Below are 23,044 nucleotides of genomic sequence, written 5' to 3' on the forward strand. Positions count from 1 at the left end.
TCAAGAAATGCTCTTTTTTCATATACTAAAAAAAAGGATAACACACGCAAAAATACCATTTTTAAAAACATAATAGAATTCAGCAAATACAATTTTTTTTAAAAAAATGATGCTATCAGAAGGACAGTACTTCTGAATCCTACTATGATCCCAACATAATCCAACTAACACTTTAAGAAATACTTGGAATCCTGACTCTAGGGATGCTGAGATTTTGGCAGTATGAAGATTGTGAGAGGAACAGCGCAGTTGTTAGAAAGCAGAAGCTCCATGTGACAGAGTGAGCTCCCATCTTCACTCCAGCTCTTGCCAATCTAGCAGTTTGAAAGCATACAAATGCAAGCAGATAAACAGGTACCACTTCGGTGGGAAGTTAACAGCATTCCATGACATCATGCTGACCACATGACCATGGAAATATCCTTAGACAGCTCTGGCCCAATGGCCTTGAAACAGAGATGAGCACTGACCGCAACAAGTAGCAGAGTAAAATCTGCAAGGGGGGGTGGAACTCCATGGTTGTTAGACAAACTGTAAGGGCTAATGGTGGGGGCATTGTGGCATTACCTCTTGTAGTGTGCATAAAGTGGTTCAGAATGTATGCTAAGACTATGTATTAGTTGTGATTAATCCAGTGATCATCTCTGCATATAAAAAGTAAGGGGGTTACTGACTGGTGAGCTATGGCAGCATTTGGAGGAATACATACATGTAAATTATTATTTTTACTGAATTTGAGAATTTTCTTATTCATTTTTGATTCTCTTCAAGCTGAATGGATACTGAATATGCAATAATAATTTTTTTCTAGTTCCATTATAGTAGATACTCACAAATTAGCTCTTCTCCCTTTAGAGAAAATTCTGATGAACAAGGTAATTTTTTAGATATTCTGAACTCAAATACAGTATACTCTTTTGTAGAAAATGTATTTTCGTGTAATTTACTTAATTAAATCTAACTTTCTATGTATAAAATGAATAGCAGAATCAAAAGGATTAACATTAATTCTGAAAGGACAGCAGTTGAACTGGCTGCTTTATTAAACCAATATTAACAATAACAATAATAGGGTACTATGCAGCAAAAATACCAACATCAAATCCATATTGTAATTTAACACAAATAAAAAAAGACATGATGAGAATTAACTATCCACAATATAAACAAATCAGATATAGTATGAAAGAAGGCCGGATGTACAGATGGCTAGTAAAATAGACAACTAGGAAAGATAGCCTGGGGGGGAAAACCCAGAAAATGTCAAAATTGTGAAATATCCCCTTTCTTGTCTCTCTGTGAGAAATAAAGAAACTAATTCAAATGCTGATGAACAGCACTTATCAGCAGTTCCTTGATGGAAATCTCTGCAAGTGGACTCTCTAATTTTGTACAATATTTATTTTGTCTACCGCTTGTACATAAGTGGCTCATAATGTTTGCTTTGATAAAATTAAAATATTGGGGATATAACAAGAAGAATTTATACACTGCTCACTTAAAGTCACATTGATAGCCTATGAATTTCAGACTAAAAAATAGCAATAAAATAAGCATAAACCCAATGAACCAATTTCTGAATGTCAAAAAATTAAAAATAGGTTGACTTCTTACAATATCAACCTTCAAAGTTATCTCACTTACATCTGTCTTTCCAAAATAAGTTCCATACAAGTTGTCTAGAATTTTTTTCTTTATTGCAAATATCAATGGTTTAAATGTATCATCCAAGAAGACTTTTTAGGAACCTTTATACTATAATACATAAAAGAATCAAAACACAACCTAAAAACCTATAACTAAGCCTCAATGCTACCAAGTTTGATTTAATTCAATTATGAATAAATTAGAAACGAAGATAGAGATTTGGACATATTTATGAAGCATAAATCATTATATATACTACACAAACATCTTGATTTTAATCATACTACTAGAATATTAATATTTTCAAAGTTTCTAATAAAAAAAAAAACAAAAGCTTTTAAGCCACTGCTGCATTTTTAAAAAAAGAATTTTTTATTTTTGATAATCACTAATGATCTAAGGGCTGAATAAATCACATTCACCCCAAAATTAAACTTCTGTCAGAACCCATAATAAAGCAAACTGCATTTCAGAAATGTCTAAGAAATCAAATTAAACCTTTTTCAACATCTGAACAAACAATCTAGATCCAAACTACAATGAATTAATTCTATGATATCATTTAGAAATTGAATGGTGGATAAGCTTAATTTACTAAGGAAATTGATCTGTAATTTGAATATATGTGTGCGTGCGTGTGTGTGAGAAATATCACTCACACATCATCACAAAATCTCTAGAACCATAAAGCCTACAAACTTGAAATTTGGCACATATGTTCCTCTTGGCATCTAGGTACTCACTAAGAAAGCATTTTTTTGAAATGACCATCAGAGTATTAGTATTTCATATATTATTATTAACACGCTCTGATGCTAAGGAATTCTACTCCCCCTCCCCCCTGAAAAGAAATCTGTTCCAAATGTAAAACACAAGCAGAGGAGTTTCAGTTTTAGTTTCAGAGCAGCAAGCAGCTTTAGTACAGAACAGTTGAGGTAAGCCACGCCCTGGCTCCTTGCTGTCTCCTTCTTGCTCACACAGCAAATACTGTTTCACTTTCCAAACAGCCCTCAACTCTCTCTCACACTGACAGGATGCTCGCCAGATGAATACCGATAAATGCTGGTAGGCAGGGGCAGAATTTTTTTCACCTTATTTTCCTTCCCAAAAACTAAGCTCAACCACATAGTTTCATAGCAAAGCACGGGTATCGAGGTAGTATATTATATACTTACCTGCTTAGCAAAATTAGTGTAAGAAGGCATTATGACACATCTCCCATAAAATAGGACATTTTTAAATGCATATATTTTATATCAGTCAACCAGAAATCTATCAAGACCTACAGTTTCATAGTATCATATATTAAATTATATTTATTTTTTTCTTGAAAAGAAAAAGGTAACATGAAGTTATAACCTCATTCCAATCTTGCAATCAATGAAAAAGTTGATAAAGAATTGGGACTATAGAACCCTTTTGGTTACTAGATTTTAAAAGTATTTATTTATGCTAAGAAAACTAATAGTGCTTTCTTAATTAAAATCTAAACATGAATTATTTATTGGATTTCTTACCTTTCCTTCAAAATAAGATTACACATGATGCTTATGAAGTTATTGAGCAAAAAAAAGAGAGATCTGTATCGCACAGAAAATGATTACCTAGCACAGAGATGTAACAATTTAACTTAACTACCGGTTGCTTCTTTCTGTATGCAGCATAAAGAATATGACCTCAGTAAATGCTTCTGCTGTATCTCATAGGAAATTGTGTAATTGAATCATGGATGAAATAAGATAAATGTTTAAAAGAGCTCCTCCACACCCTTTCATTCCATGTTGCATAAAGGCATGTTCCAAAAAATAGCTATGAATATCAGAAACAAAATAAAAATGTATATATGGTATTCAGCTTTGTTCGGGTATTTTCCCATGTCATTGTAGTTGTGCTTTTAAAGTTGTAGCAACGTTTCGGCAGAATCTCATCTGCCATCATCAGGCTTCTGTATTGTGTTCGAGCTCACAACAATCAAAAAAGAAAATTACAATAAAATTAATAAAGGATAAAAAATAGTTAAAAGAAAACAGGCATGATAAAGTGTCTCACGCTTCCCTGCCAAGGACTTGGGTGGAAAGACAGGTCTTCACTAATAAGCATACAAAAGAAAAATAAAATAAATACTTCATCAGAAATGAACAAAAGGGGAAAGAAAAAGGAAAAAATCATGGTCATGCTGAAGACTGCCATTTGTTATTTTTTCTATTATGTAAATAAAATTACCGTTAATAAATTGAATCACGTCCAGTATTATGCAAATACAATTACAGTTAAGAAATTAAATCACAACTGATTAGTAAGGGGGGAAAAAACAAGGAAGTCCATGCCATGAAGTAAAGTTGAAAACTTAAATAGTCTGAAAAAGGCATTTCTGTATTGTTGCCAACACACGTGTGTCGGTGCAGTCATCAGCAGGTAATCCAAACTCAATGGATACTTTTCTTATTGATTTATCACCAAAATTAAGGATCAAAGTATTGTCTTTTATCCAAACAGATTAAATGGAAAACAAAACAGTGTACCTCCATTTTAAATAGCCTGGAGAGTGATACTGTTTGCTCTGAGCAGGAAGTCTCCGAGCCAATGATTAAAACATTTACTTCCATCACCGTTAAGCTCTATTTAGCTGAAATGTGTATTTCAGGGAAAGAGAATTTTAAAATTGCAGCTATAATCATAGCATTCAAGACATTTAATAAGCTATGTGCTAAATATGCTGAATGTAGGCAGCCAGTTTCAATTTGCCATTTCAGCCACTTCATGTTAGAAGCATTGTATCTGACAGGTTGATGCAATTTAATTTTACAAACTAGGACCCAATAAAATTAATAATGAAAGGTGAAGCAATATGTGGCTACAAAAGGGAACCTTGTTAACAATTATAGCTCACATATTTGTACAAATACTGTCTCCACCACATAAAACATATATGACTAAATTTGCTCAGCTGCATTTTAATCAATCTTAAGTATATGATTATAACCACTCATTTTTTTCACCCAATGGGAAGTCTGATCTCTGCTTAGACACAATACTCTACAGAGCCTAGAAATATCTTTCCAAATAAAAAATGTTTCCCTCTATTTTTAATAGTTTCCCATATCCAATTTTGGCACTGAATATTCAAGAAATCAAATACGATATATCCAGATTTCTAATGTTCATAAATATACTGCTCTGCACTCCTGTTTTATTCTAAACATTTCAAAATCCTTCCAAATGCAGAGGAAGTTCTCATATCTTTTTGGCAACCAATGTGTTTTAGGAATTGTTGGCATACAGTACTTGAGAAGAGCTAGTTAAAAAGTAGCACTTTAGTCCATGTTACACAAATATGTATTGATCATGTACTTCAAACAGTAGATCTATTTCATAGGTAGAAGTATGCCAGCATGCATAATGTTGAAACCAGACACTCTATTTAGTATTTAATTAGCTACAATGACATTAGCTACCACCAATTACGTCAAACAACTACTATACTTGGTGTTTAATTCTATCAGTGCAAACAGTTAATGTAATTTTTCTGTTCAGTAGAAACACAAATAAAAATAAGAGCTTGCTGAAGGATGCATTATATACTGTGACAGAAAGCATAACATATAACTCCCTTTTCAGTCATTTGGGAAATATTCTGTACAAATAAGAGGTCTCCTGTACTGTATGTATAGCATGCAGAAGAAGAGAGCAGAGAGCTGTGGCACGATTGTAGCTATCACCAACATATTCATACTGAAAAATACTGAGTTGTACTTTCTATATGCTCACTAAATAAATCCCTACTTATATGTACACTGAAGAAATTCATAAAAAATTATTAAAGCATCAAACACACTTGTATAGCTCCAAGTAGCATACACAAGATTATCACATTTATTCTAAGAATTATTCTGTAAATTAGTATTAAGCTGGGGAATAATTACTGGAACAAGATCATTTGATGAGCTTTATGGATGAGCACACTTGCATCAAGGTCTTCTCAATCCAATGTCCATTACAGAACATTATTTCTTATATGAAATATGAAGTATTATGCAAAAATATTAAGAATAAGTATTACAACAAAAAAATTAATTAGAATGACTAATAATAAAGTAGTAACATTGCTATAACAGGCAATGTTGAGAAAATAACATTAATTTAAACCCCATCTAAAATCTGAGATGGATTAAGTATTTCCTAGTGAAAACACTGAGCATCTAGAGCAGGGGTGTCAAACTCGTTTTCATTGAGGGCCGCACATCAGGCCAGCTCAACATCACTCGTATTGGAGCACCTGTGATGGCCTGGGTGGATCCATTCTCTTCAGCAGAGTAAGGCGAGACCAGGGAGAGTGCCAAACCTTTGTCCTCCACAGGAGCCTCGCTGTTCCTCTCAGGCCATGTGGAGGACCCCCAGACAGCAGCAGCGGCTGTCCAAAGCCCTAGGCACGGAGGGCAAGCACCCAGCCCTCAAGCTGTCAGGGCACCAGAACCCCACAGCCCAGCCGCACTTCCCCAAGGGGGTGCCCAGCTGTGCTTACCTCCTCCTCAAGGCTTCTGTTGCTGTTCTCACTCTCCTTTGTCAGGTTGCTCATGGTGTGTGCAGGAGGGTGAAGTGTGTGTCAGAGGGAGGTCCACTCCCTCTCCACATAAGGAGACCTGGCTTTGTAACCAAAACATCCCCAGCGATAGGATGGGAGACCACCAGGAGATGTCAGGAGGAAGAGACAAGGGGATGGTGAAAGGGCAGCAGGAGGCCAAGTGCTAAGACAGGACCTTCCTGCTTTCCTTCTTCTTTTTCCTTCCCTCTTCATTCTCCTTTCTTCTTTCCTCCCCCTCTTTCCTTATTTTTCCTTCCTTGTTCTCTTTCCCCTCTTTCCTTCTTTTTCTTTGTCTTTCCTCTTTCCCTTTCTCCTTTCCTGTCTCTTCTTGGATGCTCAAATGCAAAAGGGAAAACATTTCTCTTTGTTTTGTGTTTTTTTGCTTTTAGTTTGTTTTACTAGCCCACTGTCACAGCCGAAAACGGAGCCTAGGAGAGCCGCGCATGGCCCTCTTGAGCTCCATTTTTGTTAGCAGAGGCACTGTGGGTCAGTCCTTTGCTATTTCCAGGACAGCCCCACGAGCCAGATCTAAGCACCTAAATTGGCCTAAGAAACTATCTGACCATGCCAACAGATCCTCCATATCCAGTTAGCAGGATAACTGCTCTAAAATACAAGGTTTGAAGGATGCCCATCTACCTGTACTGGGGCAGTGATTATCTGCAATAAGTCCATAATTACAATAGAAGCTATAAGCTCAATGAATTGTTCACAGCCTTGATACAATAAGATATAGATTTACTTTGCCAAAGAGTGTAGGAACTTCAACACCAAACCAGAGATAAAAACAAAGAACTAGAGACAGATATGAATGGATAGTAGGTACAGTTTAATACCCACAACATGTAGCTATTCAGAGCCTCTCAGGACAAAAGTAGGGTCCCTAGTCATAAATGTCTGTCTGTGTAATTTATTTTCTACCCATTTGTAGTTCAGGTATCACATAAGATCCAATGACAAATGTTGCCCTTGGCCCTGGAGAGGAAGATCTCAGAAAAGACATAATCACTGCCCCCTTCCCAATCAGATTTCAGTAAGGAATTCCAGATCAACCTGCTCATCCACAACCAAATGTGATCATAAATCTATTATTTAAAAGAAGCAGCTTGCCCCCAAATTTCCAAATACCTGACAATCAGGAGGCCAGGAATGGGACAACTAGGAGAAAGTCGGTAGAATTGTTTTGATCACCTTTGCCTTGGAATAGCAACCCTGGCACTCATACACAATCTCCCTCAACCCATCCTGCTTTCACCCCAAGTCATGGTCAAATTCCATCCACATAAGCCTTATCAAAACTGTAATCTTCTAATCCACTCAGCCGACCCATTATCAATCAAGAGCAGCCCGTAAGATCCAAATAAACATGGCCTGACTAATTAGGCAGGGCGCTCAGGCCAGAATATAAACCACACAGTCAACTGGCCTACAATCTCAACTTCCCTTATTCCCTACACAGTTACAGAACCAAATATAAAACAAATATAGCTTCCTGCACACTGCAAGAGTTTTTCCTCCTGCAATTCTAATTTTTGTAGGCTGGAATCCCCTACCCATACTTTTGATTTTCTCTAATTAGGACTCCCTCTCTCTCGGATGGAGAGAGATCTTCAATGTCCTGCTGGCATCCACTAATTCTAAGCGGAAATTATACCAATCACTGTCCAAATTATTTTCCAATTCACCTTCAACATCCAAAACAGCTAACAGCTAAAGATAAAGATTCCAGTTTCAACTCAGATGTCATTACTAAGTTACTCAGCAAGACCTGCCCAGGATCCAATATCAATGACATTTCCAAAGTCTCTTTCAGTAACTGTTACCATTTAGGGTGATTCTTTAAAACCGCCAAGGCTGCCTTTCCAGGTGGATGCTCTGATTGGAAGCTTGGTTCATAGTATGGGTATCTATCTTGACAAGACCATCCTGTCATTGCTGTCATCGGTATTCTTATTTAGGTACAAAATAATAATATTTTATTTTATTTTTATTTTATTTATTTTATTTTATTTATTTATTTTTGTCAATTGCTTACAAGATAATAGGTATAAGTAAAAATATAGTTATGATTATACGGATACATATAAGAAAAGTAAAAAAAATAAAAGAAACAAAAGGACAGGGACGGTGGGCACATTGGTGCGCTTATGCACGCTCCCTACAGACCTCTTAGGAAAGGGGTGAGGTCAATAGTAGACAGTCTAAGGTTAAAGTTTTGGGGGTTTGGGGAAGAAACCACAGAGTCAGATAGAGTATTCCAGACATTGACCGCTCTGTTGCTGAAGTCGTATTTCCTGCAATCAAGTTTGGTGCGATTAACCTTGAGTTGGTATCTATTGTTTGCTCTTGTGTTGTTATGGTTGAAGCTGAAGTATTCATTGACAGGTAGCACATTGCAATGTATGATTTTATATACTATACTTAGATAGGACTGAAGGCGGCGTAGTTCTAGGTTTTCTAGGTTTAGAATGTCAAGTCTGGTGGCATAAGGTATTCTACAACGAGTAGAGGAGTGGAGAACTCTTCTTGTGAAATATTTCTGGACTTTCTCAACTGTGTTAATATCAGATATGTAATGTGGGTTCCAGACTGATGAGCTGTATTCGAGTATTGGTCCAGCAAATGTTTTGTATGCTCTAGTTGTTAATGTAATATTACCAGAGAAAAGGCTATGTAAAATTAGGTTAACAACTCTTAATGCCTTTTTGGCTATGCAGTTACAGTGGGCTCTGGCACTTAGGTTAACAACTCTTAATGCCTTTTTGGTTATGCAGTTACAGTGGGCTCTGGCACTTAGGTCATTAGAGATGAGTACTCCAAGATCCTTGACAGAGTTTGGATAGTCAACAAGATCTTGACTATTCAGCTGGTATTTTATTTTTTGATATTTTTTGCCAATATGTAGGACAGAGCATTTATTTGTTGAGATTTGAAGTTGCCATTTGTTTGACCATTCTGATACATAGTCAAGATTTGATAGGACACTCCCAATTTTGACCATTCGTTGTCTGACAGGAATGCTTCTATCCAGTTATGCAGGTGTCCAGAGATACCGTAAGATTTTAGTTTTAGTCGTTTGTCGTGTACCACTGAATCAAAGGCTCTACAGAAGTCTACGTAGATTGCGTCTATTGCTTTGCCCTGATCGAGTTGTGTAGTCCATATGTTTTTGCAGTGTAAAAGTTGCAGATTACATGATAGTTTTTTCCTGAAACCAAATTGTTTATTAGAGAGTAGGTTGTTTGTTTCTAAGTGGAGGATGATGGATTGGTTAATAATTGATTCCATGACTTTACAGGTGATGCAGCATAAAGAGATTGGTCCGTAATTTTCAACTAGGATAGGGTCTTCCTTTTTGAGGATGGCCCTTGCTTGACCGTGGCTTGTGACCATAGTTTTGGCAAGGGGCTGGTCCTGAAAGATTTTTCAAAGATTATGCTTAGAGGTTTGGCTATGGCAGTGGGTAGCTTTTTAAAGAAGTAGGCACATATTCCATCCGGTCCAATAGATAGAAATGGTTTTAAATTGCGTAGTGCTTTTTCAACACTGTCTTCTGTAAAATTATGTATTGTGCTATCAAGTTGGTATCAATTATTAGCAATCACATAGATTTTCTCCAGGATCTGTTGAATGTCTATGGAGATTCTCAGTCATCCAGGTCAATGGTTGTCCCAATGGTGCTTTCCACCTCCCCACCCCCAAGGAAACTGGATTTTCTGGTTTTTCTTTTGAAGACGTTTTACTTCTCATTCAAGAAGGATCTGTCCCTCCCTCCTAGCCTGGTCTTTCAGGACTTCCAACAGTACACCCATCGCCCTTTAATTCAGTCCATCCACTTTGTTGCTGGTTGTCCTCTTATCTCTTTCCTTTTTCAGAGTTTCTCCAGGGATACAGGTCTTTGCACACTATATTAAAAATATTATCATTTGTATGCTGGTCTATGACCATATTAACAATTTGATTTGATGATTATTTCAGTCCGGACACTTGTTCTTCAAGTGGGAACTCAAGATGATTCCATTAACAATCTATTCCTTTTTCTTGACTATCCATGGTATTCTCAGGAGTCTTGTCCCACACTAAACTTCAAAAATATCAACAACTGTTCTATCCTGGGTTTATGAAAAGGCTACTGAAGGACTCACCACACAATTTGCTTCCACCAGACATTTCTTCCTAAAGGCCCTGGTTTATAAAAACCACAATCTTATATTTCTATTGTGCAAAACTCCTTCATTTCCTTATATTATCATATCCTACTCAACAGGTCTTACTACTACCCTCCAGTTGTATTTTCTGTTCTCCTTTAGGTCCGCAATCCCTGGCTTCCCATACTATAAAACAATAATTTAGATTTAGCTATGAAGTGACATTGATCGCTTTGTAGGTCTTCTGGAATCTCTGTGTTGGCTTCTTATGCACAGCAAGACAGCACAGAAAATAATGCTGTGATCTCTATAGGAAATACATTCTACTGCATTGTTTCCAGCTATGCGATCTTGCTAAGAAAAAATCATAAGGCCACCTAACCAATGCCATTCATTGATATGTGAACAGAAATACCATCAGAATTCAATATGGCAAGCAAAGTTTCCAAGGTTGTTACGGTACCTGTCCATCTTATGTCTTCATTTGTGTAGCTACTGATACACTAACAGTTGAACAATGATTCATGGCAATGTTCTATTAACCACTGGAACTGGGAAAACTACCACTCAACATAATATTAGGAGTTAGCCCTGTAAGTTTTATTTTATATAAGCAATAACTAATTCTGTAAATATTGTATTGATTTCTAAATTAATTTATTTAAGCTATTATGAGGGCCTTTACTTAGCAACAATTTATCCCTCAATGCTCAAAATCATACTAGTGGCTAGAATGGAACATTCATTAAGCAAATTTGCTTTGTACCAACTGATACTAGATTGATTTTAACAGTACCTCCCTGTTCAGCAAATAATTGATATGCTTACATGCTAAGGAGCAAACACTGTATCAAACGGTTTAATGAAATGTTTGGTTCTATTGTAGGTAGATTGTATGGAATATGTTTGTAAAAAAAATTCTCTGCACAAAAAGAAAAAATGTATTTAGAGTTATGAACTACCTATACTCAAAATGAGTGTCTTTACATGCTTTTGAAGATGGTGTAATTTTAGGGACTGGAAATATCCAACAGTTTTCAGGCTTAGCAGATATCCAAAAATGATGCAATAGCTCACACATATTCTGTAGCAGAATAAAGCTACAACTATGAGTCAAGATTTTGTACATTACAGAACCAATTTTATTTGGCAATTATTTCAGTCAGAAAATCAACATTTGATGGAATCCTTCAGCTTATTTCCTCCTCTTTTACAACTATTATACATCTGGGAGAACTGAAAATAATCCAAAAGGCTGAGTACAGAAACTATTTGCCAAGATACCACTGAATTAGAATCAAGTATAACCTTACTATGTACATACCAATTAACTCACTAATAGCAAGCCACTCTAAAAACTACAATGGAGCTTTCTTTTTCCAGAAAATGACTGTCGCAGCTTATACAGCACCCTTCAGTGAAGTTCTCCAAAATATTGATTTTAATTAAGGAATTCAAAACCTCATATACTTCACCGATTCTCAGACCTATTTAACAGTAAATTGTATTTTTCCTTAATAGTCTGATCCCTTAAGCCTACACAGAAAACATCTAGTGGGCATGTATGACACTATCCTTTCTTTTTTAAAGAAACACAATATATAATGCTCTTATTGGTTTTTTATATTTTATGTAAGCCATTAAGAGTCTTTTCAGTTGTAGTATTATAAGAACATATCTAATAAATAAAATTAGGATAACTGGCAGCACTATAAATAGTATTCTTAATCCTGATCTCGCCATGATACTTTTATCTGCTAATTCTCTTCTACTACTTACAGTATAATCCCATACAACAGATATGCTGGTGGATTTTCTAAATCAACTTAAGTTTGATCTTAGCTACTGTTTTGGGTTAATACAGCCCTGGTCACTTTGATATCAGGAACTAGATAGGGGCAATGTCCTAACTAGCTCTGTGGATTTTTAATTTCATCGGTCATAATATATCCTTCTGAATCATTAAAGAATGGGCCTTGAAGATACATTTGATAGCGATCAGTCTTAGAAGATGGCGTTAAGGGATGCTTACTGAACTCCCTGTTCACTGGTCTATAGCAATAGCAATAACACTTAGACTTATATACCGCTTTATAGTGCTTTACAACACTCTCTAAGCCAGTCAGAATGTTGCCCCCAACAATCTGGGTCCTTATTTTACCAACCTTGGAAGGCTGGAAGACTGTGAAACTTGAGCCAGTTAGGATCAAAGGAACAAACTCTGGCAATGTGAGCAGAGTTAGCGTGCAATATTGTACTCTAACCACTGCACTACCACAGCTATATGTGTCATGCCCCTGGTGGAGACTGACTCTGAGGAAGAGGAGGAACAGCCAACAGGGAGTGGGAGTGTAGCTCCAGAGGTGGTTGTGGAGGCTGGGGAAGGGCAGAGGCCGGCTGAGCAGTCAGAGGAGGATTCAGGCCCATCCCCTATCCATCCTAGGTCACGCAGGGAGGAGAGGATCAGGGAAAAGCAAGGTCTACTCAAATTACCATGATCCTCCTCGTGGCTTGCAGCTGGCAGCTATGTATATAAGTTTGCAACTGCGCAGTTAGAATTTGCAGGAATCAATGTAGTGTTCACCTTGAAAGAGGTTTATCTTTGCTGGCGTTCTTCCCATGGACTTTTCTCAGTTATTTTCCTGGAGTTTATGATGAGTTATCTTGGCTTGCTTCGGAACTCTCATCAATGCGGTTTGTTTTGGTTTTCTGTTTGCCTCATTATTTACTTTTGTGACTTTAAACTGTGCCTAATAAAACAGTGAAGTTAAGTTGAAGGCTTTACTGGACTTTAATATATGTTTTGGATTATTTTGAGAGATTACGGGTCATCACAATATAATTCCATAGTATTCTAAGAATCCCCTATGCTGGGTTTTGGCAACCCACAGCTCCATAGCTGCATGCAGCTCTTTGAGCCCTCTGCTGCGGCTCCATGTCCCATTACTGGCTGGTCCCTCCCCTTCCCTCCTAGTCAGAAGCTCAGGGCAGCGGAAAACGGAGGCTGACCCCGCCGAACCTCACATGCCCCTCCTGGGGGTCAGGCTCCGAGAAAGCCAGAGCACCCTTGCCAGAAATGCTTGTCAGCTGGTCAACCCGCGCACCTTTGCTGTGCTTTGGCTGAGCCCAGGCACTCGCTTGAGGATCTCCCCGCTCATGCGTACCTTCTTGGCTCCACCACAGCCAGCCAGGGGCTCACCAGAGAAGGGGGAGATGGAGGAGAGTCATCAGAGCCTTATGCAGGAGCAAAGCGGCCCTGTACTTGCCTTCGTGCTACATTTGCGCTCAAGGCAGCCATTGCCTCCTGCCATTTTGGGCTGGAGCTTGGCCCTCCACGTTCAGCCTAAGAACTGCGATGTGGGGGAGACATGGCAAGGCAATGGCCGGAGTCTTAGTGCATGAGCAAAGAGATCCTGTACTTGCTTTCGTGCCACATTTGCGCTCAAGGCAGCCCTTGCCTCCCCCAGCTTTGGGCTCAGAGCTGTAAGCCATGAACTGTTGCTAGGGGCAAGTGGGGCAGGGTCGCATTGTGGCTCCATGTCATAACAGGCTCCAGGAGGAGGGGGGCCCATCTCCCCCACTGTGAAGCACACTAAAGTTCACTGTGCTGCGCAAGGTGTGGCATGAGTGCCTCATGGCCTGCCCAACGCCTCATACCAGAATCAGACAGGGGAGGAGAGAGGGGGGAGAGAGACATAAAGACAGAGACACAGAGAGGGAGTGATACAGAGGGGGGAGTGAGGGGGGATAGAGAGAATTAGAGATACAAAGACGGGGGAGAGAGGGAGAGACAGATATAGACACAGAGAGATACAGAGAGAGGGGGAGGGAAAGGGAGTGAGGATGGAGAGAGACACACATAGAAATACATGGGGGAGATACAGAGAGGGAGAGAAACAAAGAGATACAGAGAGAGGGGGAGAGAAAGATGTCAAAAGGCTTTGGGGCTCCCATCCACTGCCATAATGACTGCAGGGGTGGGCGTAGCTAGAGGATCATATGACTGAGTGGGAGTGAGTAACATTGAGTTGGCCACACCCACCCAGGTTTTGTGGCTCCCAGTGGGTTTTTTTCCTGTGGGAAATGGGTCCAAATGGCTCTCTGGGTGTTTAAGGTTGCAGACTCCCGCCCTATACTATATACATGATACTGTTAGGAGTGTATAACTGCAGGGGGTGGGGAATGTTAGGTCATTATTATATGGATAATACCTACTCTGTTACTCCTCTTCCTCTACTAACTCTTCCCATCTCACTCCAAGAAGGCAATAAACTAACAGTGATCCTAGTTGGGTACAATGATGTAGCATTCTCCTTGAAAACAGTTATGTAGCTCGGAGTTCTTTTGATTGAAAGTGACCTTGACTCTGAAAAAAAGTTTATCCAGGCATGTGTAAAACATCTAAATGTAATCAAGTCTGGATTATTGCAATACAACTGGTCCAGAATGGTGCAGCTTGTTTGTTAAAAGGCGCTGCACAGAAGGAATGTAAGTGAAATGAATGTATCTCTTACAAGGATGTCACCTCAATTCAGTGTGCTGATACTGATCTTTAAAATCTTGCACAATCAGCATATTCCTCCTCTTTCTGTTCCCCCTCCTGTATAAGTCTGACTTTCTGTCAGGCCTCCTCTTATATATTTCAGGAACTCCTCGTATCAATCTCATATCTGGGAGGAAGTCTACACAGGCTTTGGGATGGACATTATTTTTTCTCATTAATAAGCTCTCAAAAACTGAAGTCCTTTCCTTCTTAGGACAGCCTTTAATATATAGTTCTATTGTTGTGATTTTCAAATTGTCCTTTAAATATTTCCATTACTGTTCCAGTGTTCTCTGCCTCTTTGTCTTAATTTTTCATATTTGATTCTATAAATCATATAAAACCAAACATCAGCAGGATATATTTAAGTCCTTATGTTCTTAAATTCTGAAGCTTCATATTCCACTTTCATTATTTAGTCCGTGTATACAGAAATATCATTCACCTCTTCCTATATCTGAAGAAGCTGCAAATACATTATGCTATCAGTTAGTTTCATGGCATGCCAACCTTATTTTTTATTATTTTAACTTTCAAATGCAGAAATGGAACACCATTTTTCAAACAGCAATTAACTGTTTAAAAACATAACATCTGAGAATGATTCACTTCTATTTATAGAATTTATCTTCCTTATTTTTTTTTCACCTCCATTGTGTTCAGTTATTTGAACATGGAAAACAAATGTTGGAAATGTTCTTCCCCTTTGTCTCAGTGAGTGACATCAGATAACTTTAAATGAAAACACACTCCGTTCGTTTTGTTTTTAGTTTAAAGTGTGTCTCCCATTTCTCACCAGTCCGAGGAACCATTATCCTAAATGGCTTCATAAAAGAAATTGGCGCATTGCTTCAGAAGATTTCAATAACTTATGTACAACCATGGAAATATTGCCAATCTGGAAAATTTAACTATGCAAGGGGGGGGGGGACCCTTTTAAGACTAATGATTCATTTTCCATGGAAACAGGATCAGAATATCAGATAGCCATGCAATCAGAAAACTTCTGGGAAGATAAAGTTGCATGAAGTTGAAATAGCAATTAGCCTGGTAAGATTCTTTTTTAATCTTATCATCATAGTTGGACTATTCTTGAGTAAGCAAAGTTTACAGCTAACCATTGCTAACTCATTTGGAGAGAGAATAACAATTCCTTTAAGGTAAATAACTTGCCGAACCTGTCACTCAAGCTGCCCAGCATTACATGCAGCCAGGTTGGTAACATTTTTCTGAGCTATTTGTTCTTATCTGCAACACTGAAATAATTGCCCAGTTTTAAAAACTGCTTTAAAAAGCATCTCTCATTCCAGTACTTTAGAGAAAAACCTTTATATATCAAATATGTGTAACATTTTGCAGTATGCTCTGAAACTGACCTACTACAAGCATACCTAGGACGATTCACTAGTCTGTGTAACAGACCATTCCTAAAGAAATTACAGGTAGTCCTTGTTTAACTACTGCAATTGGGATCAGTAAGTCAGTCCTTAAGCGAAATGGTCGTTAAGAGAAACCACCATTGTGCTTATGATGGCTTCAGCTCTCCTTTCCTTTACAGATCTGCAAAGGTGATAAATGCGACGATCGACTGTAAAGGTAATTTTTCCATCACTGCTGTAATGTGAATGGTTGCTAAAAGAGGACTACTTGTACTATGATTATATTGGCTGTATTTTGCTTTTACAAACACAGGTAGTCATTTAACAACCTGAATTGGGACCAGAATTTCCATTTTTTGGTGAAACAGTCATTAGGCAAAACATCACGTGACCACACCCCTAAATGATGGCACTTCTGGTGGTCATAAATTGTGCCCATTAGGCCAGGATTATGCAGTCCAATAGGCAGGGTGATGGTGATGTTGAAGTATATGCTGAGATTTTAAATGTGAGTGGGCTGCCAAAAGATATAACTTTTGAGTACCAGCAAAACTAGCATTCTTTAATATTGTAATTTTGAACGGATCATAGTTGTGAGAATTACCTGTATACCATTAGAAAAACCAAAAGGCTAGTTTAACTTTAAAGTATGTTTTGAAGATATACGTTACTTAGTTTCTCCAGAAACATTTTACTTATTTTGGAAACTTTATATAGTTGCTTACTCCCTCACAGCTACTCTACGTGGCTTACAGAAAAACAAACCACATTTTAGATCAGGGGTTTCCAACCTTGGGCACTTTACGATTTGTGGACTTCAACTCCCAGAATTCCTCAGCCAGCATGGCTGGCTGAGGAATTCTGGGAGTTGAAGTCCACAAATCGTAAGTGCCCAAGGTTGGAAACCCCTGTTTTAGATGACCATCAGGGAAATCTATCTGCGTGTTCAGCTATGAAGAGAACCATCATCAGAAACCATAAACTCACCTGTGAAAATGTAGGCCGTTATAGCTATAATCTTATAAGCACTGTTAATTGGTTCCAACAGTTTGCCACTGTTTGCAATTCTAGTCATAGGGATCCACAGAAAGCAAAATGACAGAACATGCATTGTGACGGAAGCCCTGTTCCTTTTGTTCCTTGACTGCAACTTCATATAAGAAAAAGGCTTGTGTCACCAAGTTACAGCCCATGTTTCATCATTCTGGTGAAATCTGGGGATTTTACATTCATTTTTATACACAGTGTTATTAAAAACCATCTATTTCTCAAATCAGACTAAAAGCACTTTCCAAATATTAAGTTATTTATTATGTGGTGGCTGGGAAGAAATGCTATAGTGACACCACTAGACAAATGCATGAAGGCTGGATTCTCATATCATATTAAGATTTTTTTTTTTAATTCAAAGAGGCATATTGACAAAACCAAATTTTCTGTTCTTGGATTTTAAAAAAATGTTTTTACTAATAAAATAAAATACAGGGTGGTTTGCATTCATGAAGTAGATTTGTTAATCGTGTTCATAAAACACAAGGTAAGTACCACACATTAGCTCAAAAATAAGGATGAGTTGAATCATCTTAAAATTCTACTGAAATTACAAAATAAAGTTTTCAGTGCAAATACAGAAATGAATGTGCATCATTCTTTGAAAAACCGCTTAGAGAAGGCTGTAAAGCACTGTGAAGCCGTATATAAATCTAAGCATTATTGCTATTATTTGAAAAACATACTGAAGAAGTAAGTATCCAGAAAGATAAGAGAATTAAACATCACTGCAGAGAATAGATATTTTCAGACTTCTCTATAAATGGTTTAAGCTGTTTCTAATTCCAGTGAAGCACAACTGACCAAGAGGCTATTTTGTCTTCATTAGCCAAACAGCTGAAAGAATATTTTATAGCTTACCAAAGTTAGCTAAAATTGTTATCTTTTATTACAGTGATAATGTACAGGTAATCCTCATTTAGCAACTATTCGCAGTTACAATCATGATTAAAAAGTACTTTTGTGACCAGTCTGATTACAACCTTCACAGGTCTGTAAAGGCAAAAGGAAAGCTGAAATGATACTATGATCACAGTTGAGGTTTCATTTAGCGCCCACTGTGTTTAACAACCGAGTTGGTGATCTCAACTGTGGTTGGTAAAGGAGGACTAGTTTTATCAAAATTTTATACATAGTCCTCCACTTATGACCACAATTGAGCCCAAAATTTCTGTTGTTCAGTGAGACATTAGTTAAGTGAGGTTTGCCCCATTTTATAACTTTTCTTGCCACGGTTGTTAACTGAATCGCTTCAGTAGTTAAATTAGTAACAAGGTGAAGTGAATCTGGTTTCCCAATGGCCTTTGTTAGAAGGTCATAAAAGGTGATCACATGACCCTGGGACACTTGAAATCCTCATAAAGACCAACTGCCAAATGTACAAATTTTGATCATGTGACCATCGAGATGCTGTAAGGATTGCAAGTGTGAAAAAGTCATAAGTCATTTTTTTCAGTGTCGTAACTTTGAACGGTCACTAAACAAACCATTGTAAGTTGAAGACTACATGTACTTATTCCTGTGTACAATTTTTAGACATAAATAAAAATTAGATAAAAATCTGAAAAAATTTGTCCCTCCTTATGTATGACTATGTTGGCCAACATATACATTCTCACATAATAAATTTAATAAATATGTCATAAAAATATCAGTATCTGCAAAATATATACAAAAATATAGATAGAACATAAACTAAAATAGAATATAAACTAAAATGTACCCTTCCATCTATGTAATTAGGTTACTTTTTGTACTTTATTTAAATGACTTGATAGCTATAACACTGCACTACATCCAAGTCCTTAATCAGGTAACTATTAAACAAATATCTGTACAGAATCTAGTCTTAAAAGTTTAATTTACATTTTGGTTTACATCAGATAAGTGATTATATAGTTATTTTTAAACCAAAACAATAGTTTTATAAAGTCACTATTTTAGATGCAAATGCTTTTCCTGAACTCAGTATTCATTCACTCAGTGTTCACTATTGATCCAAAAGAAACATTTGCACATATTACATAGTTTCTTTAGATAGCATCTAAAAATACAGTCAACGTCTAAAGATCATTCCCAGAAAATAAGCAGCAAGTTGTCCCACTTTCCCCACACACACAGATAAACTCGTTAAAGTGATTAAAGATTCTAATTAAAGAAATTTCATTTCATATATACTTTAATTTACAACCATTTTAAAAAATGTTTTGCCACATTTCCTGACACATTTTCAATTTCCAATTAATTTATATGTGTCAGAACAGCTATACAAGTTACACTACTACACTGTAACTTAGTAATGCATAAAAATAAAAAAATGCCTTTAAATGTACAATTTCAAATACAAATTGACAGGAGAATCAGGGTGGTGTAGTGGTTTAAAATGTTGGATGAGGAATGTGGGGTGGGCACATTCTAGAATAGGTTATCCTCAGCCATGGAAACTCAGTGTGTGACTTTGGGCACTCTCACTCACTCAGGCCAATACATGTGGACTATCTCCTGAATTAAAGCTGGGAGGTAAATGTAATAAATAAATCAGGTACAGTATTGCAATAGTACAGAAATCACCAAAATACAAATGAAAAACTACAATATCATATTAAAGTTACTGTACACAATTTGGACCATATTTTTGAACTGTGAGCCAACTGGGATGTTTTAAAGGAATCAGTTAACACTTGTGCAAAAGAAAACAAATCTACTCCGATGTCACTGTTCCTATTCATTAACTGACCCCATTGAATCATTCAATGTTGTTTCCTTGATGCTGTCTGAGCTTGGTTGTTTGCTTGTAGACATTTCATTACCTGACTAAGTAATAACAGCAAACAACCAAGCTCAGACAGCATCAAGGACGGTACACTTCAACCCCGAGCAACATATATTGTTTTCTCATTATAATCAATCTATGCTGTTAAAATTACTACAGCCTCTAAGGATTTTAAGCAGGATACCTGTAAATGTCCCTGAGCAAAGTCTCTCTTCCCAATCTCACTGGGAGAAAGATTTAACCGCAGATCCCACTAGGAAGCAGAGTAGCCCTATCCCCTATCAGAGAGATGGGAGGCATATAAATTTAATAAATAATCCAGAGAAGGCAGTTTTGCAGATATCCAAGCCCTGAGCAATAAAGGTCTTTAAAGGTGATGCTGAATTGTACCTGGAAACTAACAGTGGAGTTACAGAAGCAACACAGAAAAATGTTGAGGTGCTCATAATTATATGGGCAGCTGCAAGCTGTACCAGCTGGTTTCCAAAAGGCTTTCAACATCATTCTGAACTGCAGGAGCTCAGTTGTGAGCTGAAGAAGACATGAGTGACCAGGCATAGTACTGTGCTTCCTGAACCAGAAATGGCTGCAACTGACAACAAATTAAGATAAAACAAGCAGAGTCATTAAATGACAGGACTTGCTCACTGATTCAGCTTTGATTAACGAACACAACCACTAAAATTAACCACTGGACATCAAAGTTGTCCTTCATACACACGGCCCATTACTTTCCATCCCTAATCAATAGTACAATTGCATGCAGAGCATCCAATTGATGCCTATGGACACTCTCATGTTGGCTCCATGGAGATCTGCGTACTTTGGTTTCTCATCATGGTTTCTACTAGGAAGGTTTAATAACAAATGGTTTTGTTTTTTTAATGTTCACAGAAACAGCAGAACAGAGTAATTGCCTGCTTTTCAATTACTCAGATATTTGAGAGAAGAAACTGTAACACCAAGCAGAAAATACACCATACCAAGGTGTGGTATTTGAGAATGTTAATATATGGGCTTCCCAGTGACTCAGACCTCATATGTCTTAGCCTGCAACTGACTGACAGTAAGGTTGCAATCAAGAATTCCTCTCATTTTTGCTCTGGAACTCAGCTAAACCCAAAGGAAGCTTTGATTGCTAGTTAGCTTATTTTGGCTGCCCACTTCGGTCTTTTCCTACACCTTCAGCTCAACCTGGTCTAGTTCCTCAAAAGCAGATCTGGGGCACAGCCTGACTCACAACCAAAGATAGGAGGGACCTGCCTACAATACACTCCACCTTCAGTTTCTTCCTTAAGACGAAACTCAACAACCCCCTCCTGCCCAGCATGAATCCATGCCTCCTTTCTTGCCCTGTATTGTCCAAGCCCTTTTTTCTTTGTTTAAGGAGAGAAAGGGGGGGGGGACTGCACGACCAACCAAGGCAGCTCAAGCTCTCTCTCTCTCTCTTCCCCCCGCTTTAAGGAGAGAGCACGGATGCTGTGGATTCCCCTTCCAAAAAGACTCAGAGCTCTTGCAACGAAACCAACGTCCTTCAACCCACCGCCGGAGAGAAAGAGAGAGAGAGAGAGAAAAAAACACCCCACGGAGAGAGCCTGTGGATCGAGATCAATCTTATCGCGGAATTCTAAGCGCTGAAAAGGAGGAAAAAAGAAAGTGGGGGGGGAGAGGAGAGGGATTTTCTCCTTTGGGCCCCGCCCCCTCGCTCCCCCCCCACCGCAGACGTGGGAAACGGGCCGACACCCCCCCACACACACACACACGTTACCCAAGTCACGCTTTTTCTCTGTCCTCCGAGGCGCTTCCACTACTTCGCTCAACAAAGCAGCCCGGGCGCCCCCTCCCGCTTCCCGCCACACGGAGGAGATTGCGGGGCGAGGGGGCTGCGCCTGCCTACTCACACACACACGCGCGCGCAACAAAAAGCAGCCGGCCGAGCTCGCTCGGTCGCGAAGCCCGAGCACAATGGAGAGGAACCGGGATATGTGTGTGTGTGTGTGTGTGTGTGTGTGTGTGTGGAGTGTGTGTGTGTGTGTTTGTGTGGAGGGGGGGACTCACCCAGAGCTCTGTGCCCCAACTCATGGCGACTCCGCTGGCAGCGCAAGCTTCGCCGTCGGCGCTCCTTTGTGGCTCTTCGGGTCGCTTCTCCCGAGGCTTCGGCGCTGGCAGGAACGGCGGCAGAGGAACGCACCCCGTCCTTGTCCTCTGGGCAAGTCCCGGAGCTGTGGAGAAGCACCGCCCCGCTTCGCGCTGAAGAGAAGGTGGCGGCAGAGGCAGCGGTGACCGAAGCTCCAATACCGCCTCGCTTCAGGATGGGAATAAGGAAACGGGGCGGTGGGGGGGGACGACGGAGAAGCAGGGAGGGAGGGTAGCCGCGAAGGAGGCTGGGAGAGGGGCGGGCTCGGCCACCGCAGCCGCTCCTTAGGGAGGCCCGGCGATTAGGCGCGAGGCGAGAACTGGTTTTTTTCGCGGCTGCTCGCTGGCTGGCTGGCTGGCCGGTCGCCGCTGGCCCGCTTACTGCCACGGCCGCCTTTCTGCCTCACGAGCTGCAGGAGGAAGAGGGCAGGCTCTCCGCGTGGGGGGACGGGGGAGGGGAGAAGGATTCAGAAGCCTCTGGGTTACTACAGGTGAGGTGCTGCCACCTTTCTGGAAGTTCCCTTCCGCTTCAGAAGAGCAAAGCACACAAAAACGATTTGCAAACGGTGCTGCCCGGGTTTCTCGGTTCCGTGCGACCAAAACATTTTAAAAAATAAAAATCGAGCGTCCACGTGTCCGACAGTACCGTGGGGAGCAGTTGGCCAGATAAATCGTGGTCCCCTTTTCAGTAGGCTGCAAGGCAAAATAATTTAAGGGGGAATTAATGACAATTCGCCATGAGCAACTCGCCACAGCCAACTTGCCACGGCCAACTCGCTTCACAGG

At 39.1% G+C, this 23,044-nt stretch overlaps 1 protein-coding gene across 5 annotated transcripts in view; it reads right to left on the reverse strand.

The window, feature by feature from the left end:
• FNBP1L (formin binding protein 1 like) overlaps nucleotides 1–22,663 on the reverse strand; it is a 68,083-nt gene extending 45,420 nt beyond the window's left edge. For 4 of the 5 annotated variants that reach the window (XM_087930220.1, XM_026700365.2, XM_087930221.1 and 1 more), the window contains exon 1: nucleotides 22,181–22,654. In XM_087930220.1, the coding sequence (XP_087786346.1) occupies nucleotides 22,181–22,204 (24 nt within the window). In that variant the 5' untranslated portion in view covers nucleotides 22,205–22,654. Of the gene's footprint in view, nucleotides 1–22,180 lie in introns of all 5 variants that reach the window. The other variant, XM_026700366.2, reaches the window with a different exon arrangement.
• Between the last annotated feature and the right edge of the window lie 381 nt (nucleotides 22,664–23,044).

The sequence above is a fragment of the Pseudonaja textilis genome, chromosome 3 (assembly GCF_049901715.1).
Source record: "Pseudonaja textilis isolate UNSWEBS1 chromosome 3, rPseTex1.2, whole genome shotgun sequence".
Classification (NCBI taxonomy): Eukaryota; Metazoa; Chordata; class Lepidosauria; order Squamata; family Elapidae; genus Pseudonaja; species Pseudonaja textilis.